The 25,339-nt window shown below is 54.1% G+C and overlaps 1 protein-coding gene across 3 annotated transcripts; it reads right to left on the bottom strand.

Moving 5' to 3' along the window:
• Positions 1-322: 322 nt before the first annotated feature.
• On the bottom strand, positions 323-16,904 carry KLHL26 (kelch like family member 26). 3 transcript variants are annotated; one of them, XM_005531660.3, is made up of 3 exons: positions 16,779-16,904; positions 5,143-5,325; positions 323-2,039 (listed from the first exon to the last, which is right to left on the bottom strand). In XM_005531660.3, the coding sequence occupies exons 1-3, from the start codon at positions 16,823-16,825 to the stop codon at positions 458-460; spliced, it is 1,812 nt and encodes a 603-aa protein (XP_005531717.3). In that variant the 5' UTR covers positions 16,826-16,904; the 3' UTR covers positions 323-457. The 3 variants fall into 3 exon arrangements, with proteins under 3 accessions (XP_005531717.3, XP_087923967.1, XP_087923968.1); XM_088067841.1 differs by lacking the exon at positions 16,779-16,904 and adding an exon at positions 5,442-5,995; XM_088067842.1 differs by lacking the exons at positions 5,143-5,325; positions 16,779-16,904 and adding an exon at positions 2,219-3,101.
• Positions 16,905-25,339: the final 8,435 nt, after the last annotated feature.

Here is a 25,339-nt window from a genome sequence, read left to right as displayed (position 1 = left end):
TGTAGCTCCCACTGTCCTTTTATTGCTTCTGGAGGTCAGTGTGTTACACAGCTTTTGGTTTGGGTTTTTTTTTTTTGGCTTTTTTTTTTTTTGTGTTTGTTTGCTAAAAACCCAACAAAGCGACCCACAAGGATTTTTATTTTTGGAGCTTTTGATAAAAAACCCCCACCTGATCTCTTGGAAACAAGACCCCAGTGCTGAGTGACTCCTGAGCTGCCAATGTTTGCAGTGCGTGAGGCCGTTAAAAACACGAGAAATCGGCAAAATGCACCCCCCAGAAAAAAAAAAACCCACCAAAAACCAAGAGAGAGGAGAGAAAAGCTTTTCCCAGCTGGAACATCTGCTCAGTCTGACAAGTGCTGCTGGTGGAATCGCCTCACCAGGACTCCCCAGCAGCAGGAGGGACCTTCTGGAGCAGGGAATTGGAGCCAATTTGTGTCCCACGAGCCCCCCAGAGTCACCTCTGGCTCGTCACCTGCGGGAGGATAACGGGGGCACAGGCGATGCCAGCAAAAGACTCTGGGAAGTGCAAGTCCCTCTCCCACTCGTCCGTCTCCGTGTTGTACACCTGCACGATGCTGGTCACGTTGTTCAGGTGCCAGTTGTAGCCCCCCACGATGTAAATCTTTTTTTCCAGGAGGCAGCAGCCGGCCTCCGACTGCCCCGCGCGCATCGGGCTCACCGTGGTCCACTGGTCCGTCTCGGGGACGTAATACTCCACGGCCAGGACGTCGAAACACCGATCCACGTGGTCCATGCGGCCTCCCAGGGCGTAAATCCTGCTGTTGGCGCTGACCATGGCGTGCAGCACCCTGGGCTCGTTCATGGGGGTCTTAAACTCCCACTGATCGGCGGCGGGGTCGTAACAGTGCAGGGCTTTCTTGTCCTCCACGGAGATGCCGTAACCCCCCGAGATGTACAGCCTGTCCCCCACCGTGGCCCCGGCGTGGCCCCACGTCCTGCGCTTCAGGGAGCACACGTAGCTCCACTCGTTGTCCTTGGGGCAGTACTTCTCCACCGAGGCCAGGCTGCCCGAGCGGTTGCGGCCGCCCGTGGCGTACACCATGCCGCGCAGGACGTTGAGCTGGAACTGGATCCTGCTCTCCTGCATGGCCTGGATGCGCAGCCACTGGTTCAGGTGGGGGTCGTAGCGGTAGGAGACGTCCACGGCGCCCTCCCCGCTGCGGTACTGCAGCTGCTGCCCTCCCACCAGGTAGACGAAGTTGTCCAGCACGGCCACGCAGGAGTGGCTGCTGCCCACCTCCATCTCGCTCAGCTCGCGGAACTGGCGGCCGCCGGCGTCGGGCAGGCAGAAGACCTTGGAGCTGACGGTGCGGTCGTTGTCGGTGTAGGGCGTGCCGCCGAAGGTGACGAGGGACAGCACGTCCGAGCGGATGGCCGTGCGCGGGGACTGCATCTCGTGCTGCCGGAAGGGCAGGATCTGGTAGTTGAAGGCCTCCAGCAGGTACTGGCGGCACAGCACGTCCTCCACCATGATGTCCAGGGTCTGCACGCTGTCCACCAGATCCGAGGATTTCATCAGAGGGAAGCGGATGTGGCAGAGCACGCGGCTGGCGCTGGCGCGGCGCGCGGGGTCGAACTGCAGCCAGCGCACGGCGGCGCGGAACAGCTCGATCTCGCTGCAGCTCTTGAGCTTGTTGCTCTGCAGGAAGAACACCAGGCGCTCCAGGGGCAGGTGGAGGAAATCCTCCTCCTCGGAGATCTGCAGGAAGTGCCTGAAGGTGAAGGCGTCCACGGATTCCTTGAGGGAGGCCAGGCTGAAGGTGGTGGCCATCTGGCCGATGTTGAGGCACGTCTCCACGCTCATGGCCGACTTCAGGAACTCCTCGCACAGCTCCACCACCGGCACCATCTGCAGGAAGACGGCGGCTCCCAGCACGTCCTGGATGCAGTCGAGGTCCAGCGTCACCTCGGCGCTGTAGGCGAAGTCGATGATGTGCTTCAGGCCCTTGGCAGACACGCCTTTCAGCTCGATCACGTCCTGGCTGGCTTCTTTCATCCCTCCCGTGAACATCGCCCTGCAGGTCAGCGACACAAACAGAGAAAAAAAATCCTCGCCCCCCGTTGAAGCAAAAGATGCAGCACCTCGGAACGGGATTTTCTTTAACACTCTGATTCTCCTAGGCTGGGGAAGGGGGGAATAAATCAAGGCTAAATCTCTGCGAGCCAGGAGAAATGAGAGCGTGCGATGACTTACATAAGGCTTGCATAAACAGCGCGCTGAGCAGGAATATTCAGCAACTGGAGAAGTTTTTCAATCCCGCTGGCAGCAGGAATTAAGAGCAGACCACAGGACCAAGCTCCAGGAGGAGGCAGAGCTGCCAGAGCAGGCAGTGAACAGTTCTGGACACCAATGAATCCGTGATCTCCGACAAGAACGGATCCCACGGGAGCTGCACCAGCAGGGATCGGGAGCTGTGCCCTGAAGGGGTTTAGGTTTAGGATTTGGGAGCACAAGGAAGGAACACCCCGTGGTAGGAGGCCGGTGATTCCTGGCAGCAAATTTCGGGCCTGTTACCTCACAGGGAGCCACGAAACGGCTCAAAAACTGCAGGTGCAACCCATCTCAGGAACAGCTTTGGTCTTCCAGCAGAACCTCTCCTCCAGGGCTCCTTCCCAAGGCCTGGAAAAATGGGAGCCGCAGCCCCTCCAGCAAGGCCGGCAGCAGGGGGCTGACAGGCAATTAAACAAAAATCGGGGGGAAAAGGCTCAGTTACAGCACAGCTGCGAGCACATCGCTCGCCCAGGCCACGCTGAGCTTAGGGATCACCTCCTTGGGAGGCTCCAAAATTCCACAGGAAGCGCATTCCACGCCCGGGGCCGGGAGGCCGCACTCCCAGCACCGGGGGCAGGATGGGGACGGGGCTGAGCTCGTGGGGTTCGGGTCATTTTCGGCCCTTTGGGCCATTTAGAGCCCGTCCCAGAGGGTTTTGTGGTTGGGGGGAAAGGTTTGCAGCCCGTGGTGTTCCAGGAGAGGGGGCAGAGAAGTTTTGGGTCAGGCAAAGCCAAAGTGTGACACGGGGAGTGTCACCGCTCCCGGCCACCAGGCAGTCCCAGCAAGTCCGTGAATTGTCACACGAAACGCCTTAAAACTGCACATTTTGGGTTGGTTTTTTTCCACCTTCTCTTTTCCATGGGAAAGGCAAATCCGTGGTGTCACCAGAGCCGCCTGCGCCGACTCCAAGGCGCGAGTCAGCCCCAAAAAATGCTGACCAGACCCTGCACGGACACAGGAATAAAGGAACATCTTGGGAACACTGTCAGAAGACAGGAGTTCCAAGTTTCCTGTCCAAACCGGGCTAGAAAACCTGCTGCCTTCCAGCACAAACCCAAGAAATCCTAAATGACCTAAAGAAGGAAATATCTGCCTGTGAGCTCAGCCTGCTGTAACCCAGTGACCAGGAACGCTGCTCCCAATTATTTGTCCGTGCAGCAGATGAGAGCATCCTGCTGAAATCCCTGCACATCCCAGCCCTGATCCCTCAGCCCAGAGGACACTTGGCCACGTGTGTGCTCCTGCACCAGCTGAGCAGCGAGAGGAAAGCGTTTTATTGTTGCCACGCTGAAGATAAATCATCAACTAAAATGCGATTCCCTTCGAAAAGCGTTATGGTTCTAAAATGCTGATTATATAAATGCTTCAATTTCAATCTTTTCCCTCCCCCTTCCCACAGGATAAAAAAAAAAAAAAAAACCAAAAAAAAAAAAACCCACAGAGTGTTTTCAAAAGCTGGATTATTCTGCCATTGTTTCCCCAGCACAACTTTCTTTAGCACCACTGAAGTTCTAAGGAGGAACCTACTCAGCAATTAGATTTCAACCCTGAAACCAGCCTGGCAGTGGCCCTGCAGCCAGCAGGGAGGAACAGAACAGTGCCATTAGCATTTGGGGGGAGAGCAGCTCCGGGATGAATTGTGTGTGGGATAAACCTGCAAGGTTTGTGTTACCCCGGGGAGAGAGGAGGGGAGAGCAGGGAAAATGAACTCGGAGCAGCTGAAGGATGGATGAAACCTCTCGGGTCCTGTTTACCTGCACATCAAGGGATGGCAAATCCCATCCACAGCCGCTTTTCCACCCCTCCCAGAGCCTGGAATGGCTCCCAGCTCTCCCTGAGTCTGAGCCTGCCCTGCTCCCGGTGTCTCCAGAACGTCCCTCACTTCGCACTGCCACGGGTGCCACCCCAAAAAGATCCCAGACTCAAGGTCACTCCCAGCCAGAGCTGTTCCAAGAGCGTTTGACAGAGAGAATCAGTCTGAGGGAGCTGGGAAGGGGCTCAGGAGGAGAAAAAAAGGCTCAGGAGGAATTTTGGGCAGGAGGGGACAGCCAGGAGGGTCAGGCTCTGCTCCCAGGGGACACCAGGACAAGAGGGAACGGCCTCAGGAGAGGCTCAGGGCGGATTTTGGGAACATTTCCTCGTGGAAAAGGTGGTCAGGCTTTGGCAGGGGCTGCCCAGGGAGGTTTGGAGTCCCCACCCCTGGAGGTGTCCAAGGAATTCCTGGACATGGCACTCAGTGCTCCGGTGACAAGGCTGAGCTCGATGAACCTGGAGATCTTTTCCAACCTCAACCACAGCTCAGTGATTCTGTGATGTGACAGAAAAAAAACACCTCTTTCCACTCAGGACTGAATTCCCTGCCCTGCAATTCCCTCTGCACTAAATCTGGGTGCAGGAACTCCTCAGCGTGCCTCTGTTTCCAACCCCACCAGCTGGGACAATCCTCCTGGGATCTTCTGGGGTCACACAGGACCGTGGTGCCCTCAGCCCAGGGGCAGGGAGCCCTACAGGCACAGCAGTGGTGCTCAAAGGGAACAGCAGCATGGGGTGGCTCATTTTGGAGCCCTCGCTGCCACCTCCAAACCACAACAAAAGCATCGACACCTGCCCAGGTGAGGTCAAAAGCTGAGCTTGGACTCCTGCCTTGGCCCAGCAGCTGTAGCTGAACAATCCTGAGTGCAGAGGGACTGAACCTGAAGCTCCACCTGCCTGCAGGACATCCCTGGAGCAAACCAAACCTCCACAGGCTTCCGTGGGGTGGGACTTTTGGGGTGTGGGGGGGAGGACGGGGACACACAAAACCCCTGGGAAAGGTAAAAGTGCCTGCTTCCCTACGGGATTCTCACCTGAAATAGTCACTGCAGGCAGCCAAGACAACTTTATGAACCTGAAACACTTCATTATTTATAGTGAGGATGACATCAAGCAGCTGAGCCTGGGCTCGGAGCGAGGCCAGTCCCTGCAGCAGCGTGGTGCTGTGGCCAGGAGCAGAGAACGTGCATTTCAGGGTGCTGTTCTTGTCAGCCATGCTAAAAACAGAACAAGAGAGACAGGCTGGTTTGACATGAACACGGAATGGCAGAAACCCACCCGGCCAGACGGGGACACACGGGAACTGGGACCACTTGGAAGGCAAATTCCCCACCTCGAGAGCCACCCCAGAGAACACGGGCACCTCGAGTTCCCTTCTCCCAGCACAAAACACTTCCACATCTTCCAGATCTCCTCTGGCACCGCTGCAGCACACGTGGGGCTCCAGACACCACTCAAACATCTCCTGGGGCCACAATCTCCAAGGAATGTTCCAGAGTCCACCCTGACACCGAAGCACAGCTCCTCCTCACCACCTTCCCTGTCCTGGCCAGCCCTGCCAGCCCCATCTGATCCTTCCCCTCTGCCTGACCCCCAGGAGAGGAGCAATAAAAAATGCAGAATATTGCAAGGCTGCCCTGAACAGCGTCAGCTGTTGGAGCTGCACTGTCAACAGTCCCCTCCCAGCGTAAACATTTCCTTGCTTTTCCCAATGCCTCTCGCACGTGTTCCCCGGCAGATCCCGGGATCTGCCTGGCCTCAGATGCACTTGGCACTGGGAACTTTCCCCTGCTCCAGGGGAAGAGCTTGGGGGATGCTCCGGAAGGAATTCCAGACCCAACTGCAAGATTCCCTGAGCCCGCTGCTGGGAAATCCCAAATTCACTGGCAGATTTCATCCAGCTCTGAGCGACTTCCCAGGATCAGGATGCTGTGTGCTCCTGGGGAGAAGACACAGGGATCCATATTCGGGATGGGGCTGGGCTTTCCAGGAGCATCCCGCTGCCTGGGCTCTGAGTTTGTCAGGAATGTTTTATGGAAAAGAAGACAGCAAAAAAAATAACCCCGAGGAGATGATCCCGAGTCTGGGAAGATGTGTGAGCTGCTCCCAAATCCTCAGTGGGAGAGAGCACTCAGGACTGCACTTAGAGGGAATTATCATTATTATTATTGTTATTATTATTATTATTATTATTGTTGTTGGTATTTTTGTTATTGTTGTTATTAGTGCTGCTATTGTTTATTATTATTATTATTGTTGTTGCTATTGTTATTATTATTGGTAGTGATATTGTTGATTTTATTATTATTATTATTATTACTATTATTATTAGTGATGGTGGTATTGTTTATTATTATTGTTATTTTTGTTGTTGTTATTATTGTTTTTATTATTGTTGTTATTAGTGGTGGTATTGTTTATTATTATTGTTGTTATTATTGTTATTATTATTATTGGTGGTGGTGATATTGCTAATTATTGTTGTTTATTATTATTATTATTATTGTTAGTAGTAGTAGTAGTAGTATTGTTTATTACTATTATTGTTGTTATTGTTATTGGTGGCGGTGGTATTGGTTTATTATTATTTTTATTTTTATTTTTATTTTTATTTTTATTTTTATTTTTATTTTTATTTTTATTTTTATTGTTATTTAGGTGAAATAAAGCAACAGAGCCAGAAAGGAGCGGGCTGAGGCTGAGTAATTCCAGGGTTTGCTCCAACCCTCCTCCCCCAGAACTCCTTGGAACAACAACAACAGCCGCACACAATGGACCAAAGGAGCCGGCGAGGTCAGGGAGGAGTCAGGGAGCTGGGATAACCAAAAAGGGGATGTAAACAATCCCCAAACAATGCGGGACAAGGGACAGGGCTCGCTCCTACCGGGCTGCAGTTTCCTGCAGGCTTTAGGGAGAGGGGAAATCTGGGATGTCCATCACAGCACCGGGACTGGCTCTGCAGCACCAAGCAAACCTCGGCAGGTGCTTCCAGCTCCTTAAAGTCAGGAATGAGCCTCCAAATCCATCAGGGCTCCTCTTGGGATGGTGCTCAGCGGGGTAGGGTGCTCTGAAATGCCCACCCTAAACCCAAAGTGCTCTGAAGGGCCTCGGAGCAGAGCGTGGAGCGTTCCTCGCTGGGATAAACGGGATTAGGGAACAGGCAGGTGCTGACAGGACCTTTATCCACGCTCTGCACGCCAAGAAACGCCCGGCCACTCCGGCTCTTCCCCAGGAAAAAGAGGGGAGAGATTGGAGGGATCCTCACACGTCAGAGCCCCTTTCCCTCTCCTCTCTGGAACTTGGATTTGCTGGGGGAGGAAGGAGGAAAAGTCGCTGCTCCCTCTGGATCAGTCACCCAGCAAAGCCCCAGCTCCAGGCTGGACAAAATCCGCAGGGATGGATCCCGTGGGAGCCGAAATTCCCGACTTTGCTGGGACTTCAGCACGCTCCATCTCCTGCAGGAGTCTCCTCATGGGGAATTTTTTCCTCAGTGCTTTCTTTTTTGTTTTCTTTCTTCATTTCAAACTTCCCAGCCTTTGGGGTTCTTCCCTATGGGAATGCTGTTCCTGGCTGCCCAGCCCTGGCAGCGCAGGGTCAAACAACGAGTGTCACCCGCACAAATATTCCTCTTTTTTGTTTGTTTTTATTTCCTTTTCCTCAATTCACTTTTACAGCATTAGCTCAGGGCGGGTTGGTGAGGGATAAAGGTGTTTGGATTCATTTCAACAGGTAACAGAACCAGGAAAAACTCCGTGTTCTGGTTCCTTTGTCTATTTACAGGGAAGGAATAAAATGATTACACAATACCCTGAGGAGGGGGAAAAGAAAAAGCAAAACAAAAGAAAAAGCATGGCTAATGTCCAGCAAAAAAAAAAACAAAAACAAAAAACCAAAAGGATTTTAAGGAGAAAAAAAACAAGCTGGAAACAAAACAAAATCCACAGAAAGCATGAGAAATCAAGTGAGGGATTTACAGAAAACCAAGGGGGAGGAGGAGAGGTGAGAGAACAGCAGCAAGCAGTGTTTGCTCTGCGGGGAGAAAAAAGGGATTTGTGATAAGAGCAGGCTTGGCTGGACACAGGAGCACAAACCCACGGCCTTGGCTCCCACTCCAGCACCGGGAATGAAGGAAGAAGAGGAGCAGCAGCTGGATGCCAGAGAGAGAAAAATAAATATATAAAACCCTTGAGCACAAAAGGAAGCCTTGAACGTGTGAGAGCGCCTTTGTGAGGCTGTCCCTATCTCATCCCACATCTCCAAATGCCGTGTACTTGTTGCTTAACAATTTGTTACAGCAGGAACAGCCTGGAAGACAAAACCTGGGAAGAGCTGAGTCTCCTCCTCGCAGCTCAGAACTTGCCCGGGAGATAAAAGCCTTTCAGCACAACGGGGAGAAAGTGTTTATTCCTCTCCTGCCCTTTCCTTGGGAGGCAGGGCTGGAGAGCTTCTGGAATTTTCCTGGGGATGTCTTTGTCCTGAAGAAGCCGGAGTTCCATGTTGGGGTTTCTGTGGTCCTTCAGCAGCTCGGCTTGGAGCGGGCTCAGGCGTGGGATCGACACAAAAACCCAGGGCACAAAAATCATCCCACGGCGAGGATCCCAACACCCAGCCGCCTCCAGGGCCTCTCCCACGGCTCTGCTGCCACAAAGGTGGCTTTGCAGGAACAGAAATCCCTCTTTCCATGTGGCAACAGCTGTCAAAGGGATCTTTCTAGCCCTGGCACGCACGGCGGGGGCAGCTGGAGCCACAAGGGCGATGCCGCGTGGGCATCTCAGAGGCTCTGGTGGCATCCCTGGAACCCCCAGTGCCAGGAATGGGATGGAGGATTTGGCTCTGAAGGCAGATTTTTTTTTTCCATCCCATTTATAAGTATTCACCTGGATGTGTTTTACCTTGATGGATTTTCGTTGGCATAACAAGAAAACAGGTATCTCACCTCTGCTTGAAAGAAAGAAGAAGGAAAAGAGACAACACCCTAAATCCTCCATCTTGTCTTCTGCTCTCTAAACTCCAAATTAACTTTTTCACCTTTTAAAGTGACTTATGAAAACTCTCTAATCTACCCATTCACACTTTCAGCTTTTCCATCTAACTTTAACAATTATTCTCATGTAACACCGTGAAAAGATGCCCAGAAATTTCACGTTCTATGGAATTCAGTGTTCTCCTGGATCTCAGAGGCACTCTGTGTCTCAGCCTCCAACAGCAGCAAGGGTTAAGGGAGCGGTTCCAGGCAGGAGGGAGGCAGGGAAGGCAAACAGGGCCAGAAATTCTCCTGCTGCTGCACCCAGAGAGAAACCTCAGCCACCACGGGCTCTGCTCACACCATTCCCAGCGAGGAGCTTTGACCAAAACCAGATGGGGAGAGGAGGCACCTGGACACGCCAGAGCCCTCTGAAGCTGAGATGTTGAGATCCAGAATCAGCTCAGGCACAAAGAACATCCCAAGAACAAGTGGCCCCTGGCGCTGCCTCCTCCGTTCCCCACGGCGTCACGTGGAACCCGAGATGCGTTTCGAGCTAATGAATCATTTTTACCAAATCTGTACTGATGATTAAAAACATCAAAGCTGGAATTAAAGGCTTACCGAGCATGAGTTCATATTTCAGCATGTTTGCAACCACTGCACGGGTACAAGTGGAGAGAATTAGAGCGGGACAGATTGTAATTTCAGTGATTGAATTAAGGGAGAAAAATCTTCTTGCCCGTCGTGTTCCTCCTCTTCTTTTGGTGCTCTCCATCCCAGCTCAGCATCCCCACATTTCCCCACTTTTTGGGCAGGTGGTGCTCGGTAATTTTTCATTTCCAGAGAAACTCAAGGGGGGGGTTTTGGCAGGATTCCTGAGCAGGGCAAACTTCCAACAGCCAAACTCTTCCATAAACACCAGCTCCAGAGGTGGGAACGGCTGGGGGACAGCAGGGGAAGGAGGAAAAGCAGCAGAATTCGTGGAAAAGCACCAGGAATGGAGTGGCACAGCTTTTCCAAGGCTAAACAAAAAAGGGTTGGGATTGCAAAATAGCCAGAGAGGCACCTGCAAGGAATTTTTAGTGGTGTGAGAAGCAGAACTCCCATAAAGCTGGAGAGTAACTTTATTTAGAACATAAGGTATGAATATTAAGGACCTCCTTTAGGAACCTTTGACAGGCAGCATTATAGATATTTTAATAATGCAAATCATTTAATGCCTTTAGTTTCATGCCTAAGTAAAAAAAACACATTTAGATTCTGATTTTTAAACTACAATTAAGACACTTAAAATCAAAACAAAAGTCAAACTCCCTCAGATAAGTCACTGGTAGCCATGGTGACTGTAATATTTCAGATCCTGAGGCTTTATATCACATGCCCAAAGGATGAAAATGAGTTTTCAGCACTTCACACTCACAAATGCTACGTTAGGGCAGAAAGGCTGAGCCCTCCACTGCGGATTTGCTGCTTCCCAGACTCTCATTTGGCATTTTGGGATGATGTTCCCGTGGCCTTTGGATCTCTCTGGGAAGACACAGCAAGGAGTTTCCTTGGAAGTTTGGGGGAAAAGGAAGATGAGGCACGAAAATACCTGCCCTGTTAACCTACTTCTGTTCCCAGCAGCATTCCCAGCTAAAATCAGCAACCACAATAAGCACTTAATGATCAGCAGCTAATTAAATATTAACACTCTGAAGGAAGGGTTGTTTTCCAGGGAAACACAATCATCCTCAAGGAAGATATGGGTGCTGAAAAAAAAAAGCGTTTAATCGATTTCTTTGTTCCCTTTTCCAACTCCTTCCCTTAATTTCTGCCATTTCCCTCCTCTGCCTCCACTCATTTTCCACTCCTGACACCATCTCTTTCATCAAAGCAATAAATAAAAGGAGAGAGCCTGAGACTAATATCGCTATTTAAAAGTGACTGGCAATTTGCAGGGCTCAAATAAAGAGATTATAAATGGGGCTGAGTTTCAGGAGAAGAGATACTTTGTGTGAAAATAATGGACCTCTGGAAAACGCCTCAAGTGCAACAGCAAAGTTTGAAAAGTCTCCAGCCTGAAAATTTAAGGGAAATTAATGTTTGGCAAAGGGAGAGCGAAGAAATATTGGCTGTTTGAGAAAGAAAAAGGATAAAGCCCAGCAAACAAAGCGGTTCTTTAGTTCTGTTTCAGGGCCCCAAAGGCTGGTCCCTCTTCCAGCAGCTGCACTGGTCAGCACTGGGATGGGACTGGGCAACCCAGGCCTGACTCAGCCCTGCAACTTCGTGAAAACAGCAATTAAAGCTGGATTTTACAGAAACCAGGAGGCACCTGGTTCATTTTCCAGTGCTTTCTGTTCCAGGTCCTGCTGATCCCCCTCATTTCCTTATCTGCATCCCATTTCCCCCAAGCTGGAACCAAGGACACCCCAGAGCCCAAAGATAAAGCAGCAAGAAGCTTTTTAAATTTATTTATTTGCTAAATATTATTAATTTTTTTATACCCTTAGAAGTATCAGACTTCTAAAAATCTAAATTCTAAATTCTAAAACTTCCAAAAATCTGTTTTTTCTTTTCTTCTGAGCCGGACTCACTCGGGGCCCAGCAGATACACACGAATTTATTCTGCTCCCAGGCATCAACCAGGAGGTTGTTTGCAAGCCAAAGGAGGTGGGATTTTGCTTTCTGCACTAATAAAACTGGATGGATGTCAAAAAGCTGCCTGGCCTGGTAAAACAGAGCAGCAGAAAAGTGGAGGGTGAAAGATGTGAACAATTCCAACTCTGAATTCAGCGTGAGGCTCTGGGCAGGACTTGCTGCACCCAGGGCAAATTGGGGGTGGGGGAAAGAAAAACTGCAGCAAAAAAACCCCAGAATGAGATTTTTTTAATGTTTCACAGAGCCAGAGGCATCTTTGTGTTGGTGCACAGTGGGAAAAGCAGTTTGGTGCAAAATGACCAGGTGAGAGCCTGAGAGGGGCTTGGAGGGCCATAAATATCACAGTGAGATTAATTACAAGTTACATTTCTCTCTTTTTTTATACATTTTGAGCCCACAGAGGGTTTTGTCCTGTGCTGAGGTTCTCCTCAAAGCTGTCCCAGCAGAGAGGTGGCAGCTGCAGAGGTGACACTCATCACCACCAACACCCTGCCCTGTCACCACCTCGACCTGCGCCTGTCATGGCTGAAAACACAAAGATGCTCCTGATGGTGATGATTTTTTTTGTCTCAGCTCCAAATTTAATCCCTCGGAGCCAGGAACAGCCAGAGCAAACACAAAAATCACTGGGAGCACGGCTGTGACTGTGGCTGGCACAGGGAGTGTGACAGCAGGGACAGGAAACATGGAGTTTCCATCCCATAAAATCCATCTCCACCCCCAAATCCAGGCTCCTTACACACTCAGTATTCCCTGACAGCCCTGCTTGGAACACTCCACGTTTCCCCAGCTTAGGGTCAAACCCTAAAAGCGAAACTACGTCCAAAATGAGCTAAAAATCAGAGTTGTGCCCTGCTGATGGAGCAGCGGGTGCTCCTCTCCCAGCAGAGCAAAGGCTGGGAGGCACCTAGTGGTGTCAGCAAGCACAGCAGAGCCACCAAGGCCACCCCAAAAGTGTCACCTGGGCCACTCACAGCCACTGCTGGATGCTGTCCCCAGCCCCAGCCTCACCCTGTCCCCTCTGGGAGCTGAGCAGAGCTGATCCATCCAAAAATGCAGCCAAAAATGCAGCCAAAAATTCAGCCAAAAATGCAGCCAAAAATCCAGCCAAAAATGCAGCCAAAAATGCAGCCAAAAATGCAGCCAAAAATGCAGCCAAAAAATCAGCCAAAAAATCAGCCAAAAATCCAGCCAAAAATCCAGCCAAAAATCCAGCCAAAAATCCAGCCAAAAATTCAGCCAAAAATGCAGCCAAAAATCCAGCCAAAAATCCAGCCAAAAATCCATCCAAAAATCCAGCCAAAAATCCAGCCAAAAATGCAGCCAAAAATTCATCCAGAAATCCAGCCAAAAAATCAGCCAAAAATGCAGCCAAAAATTCAGCCAAAAATGCAGCCAAAAATTCATCCAAAAATGCAGCCAAAAAATCAGCCAAAAATCCATCCAAAAATCCATCCAAAAATCTGTCAGGACCTGCCTGGGCTCTGCACAGGTCACCTTCCTTGTGGGCACAAGCTCTGCCAGCAGCTCTTCACTGCAAGAAGAACTCTCCCCACCATCCCACGGCTCCACACCTGGGATGAAGTCAGGAAAATTCCCAGCTTTTCCGGAGCTCCCGGGAGCAGCGCTCGTGGTTTGTGCAGCACGGATTGTGCGGCAATAGGAGAAGAGGAGAAATTCCGTGTGTTCCTCTCCCCTCCCTGCACCTCCACCCTCCAAATTAGAGCCTGGCAGCAGGCAGGGAGCTCAGGAAAAAGCAGCACAAAGTGATGGAACAGCAGAGAGCAGCGGTAAAACCCCCGTTCTTTCCGTGGGAATGAAGGAATTGGTGTTTTCCAGCAGGTGGGAGCAGCTGTCCCGGCACTCAGCATGGAATTCCAGCTCAGATCTGCCTGATTCCTCTCCTCACCTGAACCCTCTGCTTCGTCCCCATCACCACACGGTTTTCTCCCCCAGCTCCTTTGTGCCACCCTGCCCTGAACGGAGCCACCCAAGGACTTTTCCTTCAAAATCTCAAATTTCTGTGCAACTCCAGCATTTGATAAATGAGAAAGTGGGGGAGACACTTGAGCCACCTGTGAGGCTCCTCCTCACAAAGCCACACAGCCCTTGGGGGTAGGACAGGAACCTGTAAAACGCCCCAAATTTACTTTTGGTGTAAATAAAACCCCCAGCTCGGGGCTCTCCCAGCACTGCAGGGGCAGGCAGCAGTTATTTTTACAGTGATTCACTTCGAGCACAAACATTTACACCACGTCTACCAGATCTAACAACTAAATCTGTCTGAAACTTGCCATGTGGCAGAGGATGGATCATAGAAACCCCACAAAAAACTCCACTTCAGCTCCAAAAGGGAAACAATATCAAGTCTGATTGAAGGGTGAAGCTGTAGGAGATGACAGGAACAGCAGAGCAAGGCAGGCTCACAGCCCTTTTCTTCCCCTCTTTGTGGTTTTACTCCATCCCCCTGGATATTTCTCTCCTTCCCACCACTTTCTCAGAAGGAATAAAGTTTGGGAAGCTTTCCCTTGATGGGAACCCAGATATTTGTGATAAGATCTTGCCTGTTCATCCCGGTTTTCACAGCAAACACTCCGGTGTGTCCTTCAAGGGATTATTCCCAATTAACTCCTCAGCAGCTTGTCTGGACACCTCAATTAATTCCCACGGAAAGGCCTGCACAAGGACATTCTCTCCAGCATCTGGGATGATGTTTTTCCCAGATTTTTGTCACCCTGCTTTGCACAACCCCACCTCACCACGGCTGCAGTGCCTCGAGCACAGAAAACTTCTCCTGCTGCGGGTCCTGAAGGGTTCCACATTTCCCCTTCCCGATCCCAAAGTGCTACAGAGTGAATTCCTGCAGCCTGAAACTCCCTGAAACAAAGAGGGCTGGGAGTAAAATATGAAAGCCATTTGTAAATCATGAAATTCTACCCAAGGAGGAAGAGAGGGGGAAAAAAACCAACCAAACAACACCCAAACCCCAAGTTTATTTCAAAACAGAAGATTGGAGCTGTTTGCTTTTCAATGCCCAGGAGTGGCTTTATCTTGTGCCATCAGCGTGTCCAGGGCCTTTTGTCCCACAGCCTTGCACAGCCTGTTCTGTGTGGAATGAAAAGAGCAGGATCCCAGCAGAGAAGTGAATTTTTCCTGCTCCGGGGCAGCCACGCAGCTCCCGGGCAAGTGGCAGCAATTCCAAAGATGGAAATTGTGCCCGTGGTGTTGGAGCTGCACCATCCCAATGGCATGTGTGAAACAGCCCCGGAGCCTCTGCCCTCCTGCCTGGGAGAGCAAAGGGAAAGTGCAAAGAGTCACGAGTGGAAGCACCCAACAAGGAATCGCTGCCGGCAGGGAATGCCCTTGGAATCCTCCTCACGCTCCACAGCACATCCAAAGTCCTCCATCAGGTTTCTCCTCGTATTCCCCTCTAAATCCACCTTCAAACAAGTTTAAAAAAACCTTTAAACTGCCGACCAACGAGAAGCAGGATCCGAACTTCAATGGGCTTTGCTTTAAAATGAACAAAGAAAATAAACACACGGCGATAGGGAACATGATGGAGCTGCAGCTCGGGGGAATAAAACTGCTGCAGCTCCAGCCTGGGTGATTTATCACAGCCCCGAAACAAATTACTTCCATTTCTCACTGCTGCACACCCAGGGAACTCCCAAGTGCCAGGGGAGCGGTGCTACCAACACCTGGAGTGAGAAGTGCCGGAATTCCTGTCTGAGAAAGGGAAAGGAGGTGCAGAGGGATAAAATGAGATGCCACGAGCGACGCAGAGCGGAGCTTCACCGAGCACAGATGGTCATTAGGGGGAAGAAATAGCATTTATCTATAGGTGAGGATTCAGAGAGGCTTCTCCAGACTGAACAAAGCCTGGGAGAGCTTCCCCTCCACGGCCTGTGCTGATTTCAGGAGGCAGCGAAGCTGAGGATGAACGATGCTCTGAAGTGAAGTGACAGCCTGGCAGCGCCAGCGGAACGTCCCCGAGACAGACACCACAACTCCCCGAGCACCGTCCAACACCAACTCCAACTGCGGGTGGTGACAGACAGGAAAACCCTGGGAACAGGAAACTCCTCTGTGAGTAGGTACCGCCTGCAACACCCAGAGCATCACCCAGAGCATCATCCCGACAGGTACCACATCACCCCGACAGGTACCACATCACCCCGACAGGTACCGCCTGCAACACCCTGAGTATCACCCAGAGCATCAACCTGACAGGTACCGCCTGCATCACCCAGAGCATCACCCAGAGCATCACCCCAACAGGTACCACATCACCCAAACAGGTACCACCTGCCCTGTGCTGCTTCAAAGCCTGACTGACCCCCAAAATCAGACTTGGGGGGTGTCTGCAGGCTGAGCAGAGGGGATGGGGGGCAGCAGAATGGGCTGGAAACACCAAAAATTGGGTGTATTTAGAACAGCTACACCTGGTGCCTCTATGAACCCGCAGAGCTGGTGGCTCCACACAGGCTGGGACTCACTGCGGGGGTTCCACTGGGTGGGATTCCCTACAGGATTCCCTGCAGGATTCCCTACAGGATTCCCTATAGGATTCCCTACAGGATTCACTACAGGATTCCCTACAGGATTCACTACAGGATTCCCTACAGGATTCACTACAGCATTCCCTACAGGATTCACTAAAGGATTCCCTACAGGATTCCCTACAGAACTCACACTGTTTTCTGCTTTAGAGCCTCCCCCTAACCTCATCCTCCCTCCTCACACACCCCACGAGCTCCAACCATCGGTCTCTTCCCGCGGGCCCCGCTCAGGGTAATCCCCGGTCCCGGGGCACTGAGCACCGAGCACCGAGCACCGAGCACCGAGCACCGAGCACCGAGCACCGAGCACCGAGCACTGAGCACCGAGCACCGGGAACCGAGCGCGGGGCGGTGCTGCCGCCTGCCAGCGCCCCCAGGCAGCGGCTGTCGGTGCGGCCAGGCCGGCGCTCCGTGCCCCGGGCCCGGGGGAAGGCGCGGGGGCCCCGCGGGCCGATGGGGCCCGGCCCCGCTGCCCGGCCTAGGCCGCGCCGGCCCCGCTCACCTGCTGGGCCGCCCCGCGCCGAACTCGGCCCCGCCGGACTCCGCCATCGCCGAGCGCCGCCGGTGCCGCGGGGGAGGCGGAGGGGCCGCCGCGTTAAAGGCGCAGCAGCGGCGGGGACCGGGAGCCGCGGGCTCCGCTCCGCGCCCGCCGGGCCTGGCGCCGCCCCGCCGGCACCGCCGTGTCACCGCCCCGCGGGAGCGCGGGCTGTCACCTCCCCACGGGGACCGGGGGACCGGGGACTGTCACCTCCCCACGGGGACCGGGGGATTGGGGACTGTCACCTCCCCACGGGGACCGGGGACTGTCACCTCCCCACGGGGCCCGGGGGCTGTCACCTCCCCACGGGGACCGGGGTATTGGGGACTGTCACCTCCCCACGGGGACCAGGGAACTGGGGACTGTCACCTCCCCACGGGGACCTTCCAGCCTTTGCTGCAGCCTGCCCTGGAAATCCCAGCACTTCCCTCGGGATTCCACCTGCGGGTCACTCACTGTCACCTGAGCATCACTGTCCCCTGTGGGTCATTCACTGTCACCTGAGCATCACTGTCCCCTGTGGGTCATTCACTGTCACCTGAGCATCACTGTCACCTGAGCATCACTGTCACCTGTGGGTCACTCACTGTCCCTTGTGGTCACTCACTGTCCCCTGTGGGTCACTCACTGTCCCCTGTGGTCACTCACTGTCCCCTGTGGGTCACTCACTGTCCCCTGTGGTCACTCACTGTCCCCTGCCGGCCCCACCGCGTGTGCAGCCAGCCAGGACTGCGGTCACAGCCCTGCTGGGGACAAACCCTGCTGCCAGGCCACCTGGACCGTCCCGGAGCAGGACTTTTGGCCCAAAGCCGCAGGTGCAGGAGCAGCAGAACCCTCCAGAGGGTGCAGTCCTGTCACCGGAGCTCCCTGCGCGTCCCGCTGCCAAAGCCGTCCCCACACATGGTCGGCATCAGAGCCCTCCCAGCCCTCCCCAAAGCCACCGGGGCCACGCGGGGTCCGTGTAATTCCTAAAGCCGGCTCGCATCTGCTCCAGGGGGCATTCCAGTCATCAGTGGGAATCAGGAAATTATTCATAGCGCTGGCCCTGCCAACGGCCGGGGGTAGATTTCTTTGATTTCCCATGCTCGGTGTCCACATCTGTAGAAGGGAAAGGGGGGAATTCGTACATGAGAATAAACGCGCTTGGAAAGCCGTGAAAAGTCCCTTTCAAGTCAGCCTGATGAAAACTTCATGTTCTGGAGCTCTTTGCTTCAAGGAGAGCAATCTGTTTCGAAGAGGAAAAGCTGTGTATTTTTCTTATTTAAACCCCCTAAATGTGCTGGAGCATTAAAAATATTTGGCATTTCCACAGCACATTTCATTCCCAGCTCCAAATGCGTTTTACAGACATTCATTAATTAAGCCTGGCAAAACCTTGGGGAGAAAGGGAAGCAGTTCTTATTAATTTGCTATTTTGTGTTGCTGCAGCACACGGAGACCCCGGCCAGGACCTCGGGGACGCACAGAGGAGGAGATGTCAGCGAGGGAAGAGGCCACGGATGGACCCTCCTGGTGTTCCATCCCCTGCCCCTTCTGGAATTTGGAGCTGCAGGAGCTCCCAGCCAGCTCTGCCCCCTCTCCAGGGATGCTCTTTTTGTTGTTGTGATGTTTGGGGAGGGCTCCTGCCCCTCCTTCCCAACCCCTCGTGCTTGTCCCGCTTCCAGCTCGGCTTCATTTGACACCTTCCCCTTTCCCTGGGGTCACTTCATGGAATCACCGAGTTGTTTGGGTTGGAAAAGACCTCTGAGAGCAGCGAGTCCAGGCTGTGCCCGGTGCCCACCTTGTCCCCAGAGTGCCACATCCACGAGCTCCTTGGACACCTCCAGGGGTGGGGACTCCAAACCTCCCTGGGCAGCCCCTGCCAAAGCCTGACCACCTTTTCCACGAGGAAATGTTCCCAAAATCCACCCTGAGCCTCCCTTGAGGCCGTTCCCTCTTGTCCTGGTGTCCCCTGGGAGCAGAGCTGTCCTTGTCCTGGTGTCCCCTGGCTGTCCTCTCCTGTCCAAAATTCCCCCTGAGCCTTTTTTCCTCCTCCTGAGCCCCTTCCCAGCTCCCTCAGCTGCTCCTCACCCGATCAGCACACCCTGATCTGTGAAAGACTTCAAACAAACGCTTTCCCCCGTTATTTTTAGGTGCACCCCGACATCCCAAGTGCAGCAATTTCCGTGCCACGAAGGGCTGTGGTCCTCTCCATCCCAGGTGGGGCAGCCGTGGGAGCCGGCAGCGTTACACCTCTGCAGGAAAAGCGGGGCCAGGCTGGATGCTGTAAATGCCTTTCACATGTTCCCCAGATCCCAGTTAAACTGAACCCCAGAAGGTCTCTCAAAAGCAGGAAAAATGCATTTATAAGACCCTGGAAGGAAGATGAATTCTGTAACGACTCTGGTGACCAGGCGTGCTGACTCGCGTCATGTGGAGGAGGAACCAAGGGGGGTATTTCTTGTTATTTCATATTGCTGATGGGATTTTACCTCTGGCAGCAAATCCAGGAACTTTTTAGTTACCATTATTGTTTGATTTTATGGGCCATTTGATATTTATTTTTATTTCTCTTCATTATTTGTTGAGTGCACTTAGCCCCCTTCCCCGAGCAGCCTGCCTTATATCTAAGGTGAATTTTATGACCAGTGTTAGCACAGCAATCTGAGCAACTCACACAACTGTAATATATTTATCCCCTGCACTCAGTATATCCAGGCAGGCCTGGAATTCCTACTGTGGAGAGTCTGCCTGGAAAATCCCAACTCTAACTGGACTGGGTTAAAAAAAAAAAATATTAAAAAAGAAAGAATAAACTCCAAACTATTTACATTCTTCTCCTTTCTGATCTTGATTTCAAGGCTTTGGGATCTATTTGAGTCATATTTTCACCTTTTTTTTTTGGGTTTTTTTTTGGTTTTTCCCCTTGCAAAACATGAGGTCTCTCCTTGTACCTTTTGCTGCGAGCCAAGCTCTTGTGTATCCCACGGCTCCCACAGCTGGGCTTTAAAATCCACAGCCAACACTGGGAGAGTAATGACAAAATCATGAACTGGCAGCGCTGCCTTTCCCTCAGACCTCCTCATTTCACCCTCCTCAGGAGCAGGAATTCCTCGCAGCTCCCAGCACCAGCATCCAGGGTTTTTTTTTTCCAATATTTTAAGATTTTTCCCAGCACATGGGTTGTTTTTTCGGGTTTTTTTTTCCCCAATTCTTGTTACATTTTTGGCTGGTTTATTTTCCCTTGTTGTGGAGGAGGCTGCCATGACCTCCCTGGCTGTTCCTGGGTGAAATCCCGGCCTGCCTGGAGGGTGTGGTGGGGTTTCTCGGTGCCAGCGTTTCTCCCTGCTGTTATTCCCTCGGGATTTCTGCTCTGCTGCTCCCTGCTAATCCCTGTGTAATCCCAGCCCGGGGAAGGTCGGGAGCACGGGCTGGGCTCTGGGGGATGGTCCAACCTTTTTCCCTGCCTTTTATCCCTTTGGATGGAGATGTTTGATCTGCTGTTCTCCTTCCCCCTGCAGCACCACCACCACCAGGTCCCACGGCTGGAATTCCACGCTGGAGACAGGCCTCCAACCCCAGGGATGTGGGAACCCCAGGGAAGTGGGATCCCCGAGTCCCTCTGCCCATCCTGGGATGCAGCCAAACCCCACAGGTCCCAAATTCCCCAATTCCAGAGGCAATCCAACGCAACCAGCTCAGCTCTGGCACAAAACACCAGGAGAGCAGCATCCCTTCATCCCTTCCGTGCCAGGATGGAGCCAGCCTGGCTCTCCAGCTGGATTCCCAGCTCCAGGCAGCGTCCCTCACCCTACGGAGCAGCGGTGCCGCGTTATCCGGCACGGATAAAACACGGAGTGTGGGAGTGCTGTGCCCTGTGCTGGTGAGCAAACGGGAGCAGCAGGAATGAGCAGGACACGGAGCCACACTGGGTCTGGCCTGGGGGAAGGATCAACACCTTTCTGCAGGAATTTTGGGCTCCTTCCACTCCCACTTGGAGAGCTGACTCCCTCAGGAGCTGGCTCGCACTCAGCTGGCGGCGTTGGCCATTCCCAGCGCCAGCTGGCACCGGGGGAGGCCGGGATCCCACAGGGCCCCTCTGTGTCCAGCACATCCTGAAACCAGGGGTGGCTCCAGTGTCACCCCCAAAACCAGGGGTGGCTCCAGTGTCACCCCCAAAACCAGGGGTGGCTCCAGTGTCACCTCTGAAACCAAGGATGGCTCCAGTGTCACCTCTGAAACCAAGGATGGCTCCAGTGTCACCTCTGAAACCAAGGATGGCTCCAGTGTCACCTCTGAAACCAGGGGTGGTTCCAATGACATCCCCCAAAACCAGGAATGGTTCCAGTGTCACCCCTCAAACCAGGGATGGCTCCAGAGGGGAACAGGTGCCTCAGCCCCACCCAAACCCGTCGGGAACCCATCTGGTTCCCAGCCACCCCATCCCACCCCAGCCCCCAGCCCAGCTTGGCTGCTCTCCTCACCTGGCAGGAGAACACAGAACAACCGCGCGGGGAAGCGAAGCCCCTCGCGGCCCGGCCAGCGGGGCCCGGCGTTCCGAGGAGTTCCAAGAAGCAAGGAAGGCCAGGGAATGGAAAATGCCTGTCACTGGCTCTGCTCTCCGGAGCTGCTCCCCTTCCCCACGGCAGCGCCAGGGCCCAGCAGCTGCGCCAGGCCCGGCCAGCGGCACCGCGCTCAACTCTGACATTTGAAGACGGAGGAATAATTTGGCTTCATTATCCCCTTCCCCCCCGAGCGGTCCCTCGAGCCGGGCTGGAATGTGCGTGGTAGGGACAGAACCAATCCCATTAGCACGAGGAGATTGTTTTTCCTTTGGTTTTGTTGTCGTTGAATCACCCGTGGCTCCGGCTCGGTGGGGCAGGACTGGCAGAGGAAAGCCATGGATGTGTTTTGCCGTCCCTGGCGTGGTGCTGCCCTGCCCAGCTCCAGCAGCACCCTGGGGTTTCCATCTCTGAAGGCCAGGTGGGCTTTGTGGTGGCTCCAGGCACGTTTCAAAGGAGAATTTGTGAGGGAAAGGTCTCAGCTCCACATGCAGGGTCAGGAAGGTGCTTTGAGCCCTTGTCCAGCTCCCCATCTCACCTCCTCATCCTCGCTCCATCCCTGCATGGGGATTTATCTCCATTGGGGTTAAAAGTGAGTTTAGAGCTCTGAGTGTTGGTCAGGAATTCAGGATGGCAGCTTTGTGCTGGCAGGAGCTGGGCCAGGAGCAGGGAGAGGCAGCTGGAGCTGCTGGAAAATATCCTTTCCCAGCTGAGAGAGGAGCCCAGGCTCTGCTTCCATCACCTCCAGGAGCCCTGCAGCTCCAAACCCGCTGTTCCACCCAGCCTGGGGATTCTCATGGAAGAATGAGGATCATCATCTCCTTCCTGCTCCCTCTTGGTGTCCTGCAACATCTCGCTGGGGTGTGACTGGGAAGGGTCCAAATCCTCAAAAGAGGGATTGGCACGTGGACTTCTCAGAGTCCTTCTCCTCCCTCTGACCCAATCCTGGGGTTTCTGCCCTCTGAGGCATCCCAGGTGCTCTTCCCGAGCAGAGACATCCTGGAGGAACAGGCCCAGGGCTCCGGGACAAGGGTACAAGTGCTGCTGAGGGGATTGGGATGAGAAATATGGCAAAAGGCACGGTCGGGAGCAGATGGCAGGAGGGGAGGGAAATCCGTGCCTGGCCCAGCTCCTCCAGGCATTGTGTGAGCCTGGTGGAGCCAGGCCAGCTCCCAGCAGCTGAGATTTTCTGGAGGGGACAACAGCAGCCCAATGCAGTCACCAAGAGCAGCCAGGGGGGTGTTGATCCTGATTACAGCTGGTGAGACCCCCACAAGCCTCAGCAGCCACGGCTGGCACGGAGACCGAGCCACAGCCGAGGGGGGGAGATGCCACAGGGGTCTGTGATGGAAGTCTGGGAAGTTGCTGGGTTTTTCCCACTGTTTGAGGCCGCTTCTGGCTGCAGAACCATCTGGGATTAGTGGTGGAGCTGTGGCTGGACGTGTGGACACACGGAGGTGACACATGGACATAAAGGTGAGTGTGGACACAAGGACATCAGGATGAGCATGAGGATGTGAGGATGGACACAAGGACATGAGGACGGACATGAGGACATGAGAACAGACACAAGGACATGAGGACAGACACAAGGACATGAGGACAGACACAGGGACACGAGGATGGACATGAGGACATAAGGACAGACATGAGGACATGAGGACAGACACAAGGACATGAGGACAGACACAGGGACACGAGGATGGACATGAGGACATAAGGACAGACATGAGGACATGAGGACAGACACAAGGACATGAGGACAGACACGAGGACATGAGGATGGACATGAGGACATGAGGACAGACATGAGGACATGAGGATGGACACGAGGACATCAGGACAGACACAAGGACATGAGGATGGACACAAGGACATGAGGATGGACACAAGGACATGAGGACAGACATGAGGACATGAGGACAGACACAAGGACACAAAGACAGACACGAGGACATGAGGATGGACACAAGGACATGAGGACAGACACGAGGACATGAGGATGGACACGAGGACATCAGGACAGACACGAGGACATGAGGATGGACACAAGGACATGAGGACAGACACGAGGACATGAGGACAGACACACGGATGTGAATGTGGGCACACAAAAGCTCACCCCAAGGACGTGACCCACCGTGGGCTCAGGGTCCCCCCATGGCCTCACCACCACCGTGGGCTCAGGGTGACGCCACCACAGCCCGCTTTGCCCGATGGGGCCACACACCACGAATTCTCCTTCCCCTGTGAGCAAACAAAAGCGGCAGCGAGAAGGGAAAGGCGTCGGGTGGAAAAGGCCCCGGCTGCCTGCTGGGGGGAGTGGAACCAGCGAATTTCATGCGTCTCCTTCTTGTTAGAGTGGGGTCCCTCCTCACCTGCTCCTGGGCACAGTTTGCTGCACCCCGAGCCAGCAGGGAGGAATCTGACTCCAGTTTAAAGACGAGGAGCTTGTCCACGGTCTGCAGCCCGGCTCCCATGGCAGGAGGGGACGCTCGGAGCCGCTACCCGTGCTGGGCAGGGTTTGCCAGCTGTCGGCACCGATCTGGGGCCTTCCCACCTCCGCCGGCACCAACCCTGTGAAAGCTGTGAAGAAAAACACCCCCTGAGGGTGTCCCTGCCCCCTGAGGGGCACTCGGTGTGACCTGGGCCTTGCCAGGGGGTTCTTGTCCCCGAGTCATCAGATTGTGCCCACCTCAAAAGCTGCTCCGTGCTGGGCTCCATCTCTCAGCCCTTCCCTCCTATCCTGCCCTGCCACCCCTCTGCCCACCCCGAGGCACTGCTGAGGACGCCGTGCAAGCCCCCAAGTCCCGTTGAGGGCTGGGAAATGCATCCACAGCACCCACTGTGCCTCCCATGCCAGCCCCAGACGGCCGAGGCTGCCCGGAGCATCCTCCCGCACGGGCAGCGAGCTGGGAACCGCATCCCTCTCCTCTCCATGTAGGGCAAACCCCTCCTGTCCCCGTGGTGCCAGCGCTGAGCCACGCTCCCCTCCAGCTCCCGTGAGGGGCTGGCATCGCATCCCCACGGGGGGACAGGCAGGGGACAGCCCAGGCCTTTGGAGATCCTTCTTTGGCTGTGACCGCTGCCAAGCGCTCCGGCATCCATCGCCAGCACCTCCGCAGCCCTGGCTCCGCATCCCGGGGCAAGCGGGCGGCGCAGGCAGCGCCAGGCGCGGACCCTCGGGGGCCCCGAGCGCTGCTGGCTCCGAGCTCGGGACCCCGCTGAGCTACTGAAGTGCTGCAGACGAGGCTCCAGCCCCTCGCGTGAGCTGTCCTGCCGTGCCTGGCACCGCCACAGCTCGGCTGTGCCGCGGGCACGGGCGCCGTGCCAGGACAAACACCCCGCGGGGAAAGGTGGGGTGTGCCAGCCCCTCCTGGTGCTGCGTTTGTGGCCGTGTGTGACACTGTTGGGACACTGCTGGGACACTGGTGTGTGACTCGGGTGTGTGACACTGCTGGGACACAGATGTGACACTGGTGTGTGACACTGCTGTGGCACTCCAGTGTGTTACACTGCTGTGACACTGCTGTGGCACTCCAGTGTGTTACACTGTGACACTGCTGTGGCACTCCAGTGTGTGACACGCGTGGGCACGGCCTGACTGACACTTTCCCTCCTGGAAATGGCATCCACGGGTGGTTTTGGGTGGGAAATGCCCTCATTTCCCACCCCTTCCGTGTGGAGCCCTCCCCGACGCTGCCTCCCGGCTTTCCCCTCCTCGCAGCTCTCGGGGGATGTTTTTGGGGTGCTTTCCCCACCGCATCTCAGTCTCAGTCTCTCAACCCAGCAGCAGAGAGGAGTTTTGCTCCGTCCCACACCCAACAGCCCAGCAGGGATTTCTCTCGGGTTTTCCAGAGGTTTCATCCCTGCTCACTTTCCCGAACGGGAACAGCCCCGTGCCCTCCTGCCGGCCCCACGAGGGGGATCAGACCTGCTCCCATCCTGCAACCAGCACCCCACGAAGGCACCGACTCGCCCAGC

The sequence above is a fragment of the Pseudopodoces humilis genome, chromosome 28 (genome assembly GCF_049639895.1).
Source record: "Pseudopodoces humilis isolate 2021_Gansu_Grassland_sample_001 chromosome 28, ASM4963989v1, whole genome shotgun sequence".
In the NCBI taxonomy this organism is placed as follows: Eukaryota; Metazoa; Chordata; class Aves; order Passeriformes; family Paridae; genus Pseudopodoces; species Pseudopodoces humilis.
Note: the sequence above shows the minus strand (reverse complement) of the source record. Positions and strands in the feature narration are given on the sequence as shown.

Excerpts from the sequence above, each read along its gene's own strand:
- KLHL26 (XM_088067841.1), bottom strand. The coding sequence starts at position 5,509 with ATGTGGAAGTGTTTTGTGCTGGGAGAAGGGAACTCGAGGTGCCCGTGT. Across the intron at positions 5,326-5,441 it reads TCTCTGGGGTGGCTCTCGAG|CATGGCTGACAAGAACAGCA; the intron begins GTGGGGAATTTG and ends TTCTGTTTTTAG. Across the intron at positions 2,040-5,142 it reads GCCTGCAGTGACTATTTCAG|GGCGATGTTCACGGGAGGGA; the intron begins GTGAGAATCCCG and ends GCTGACCTGCAG.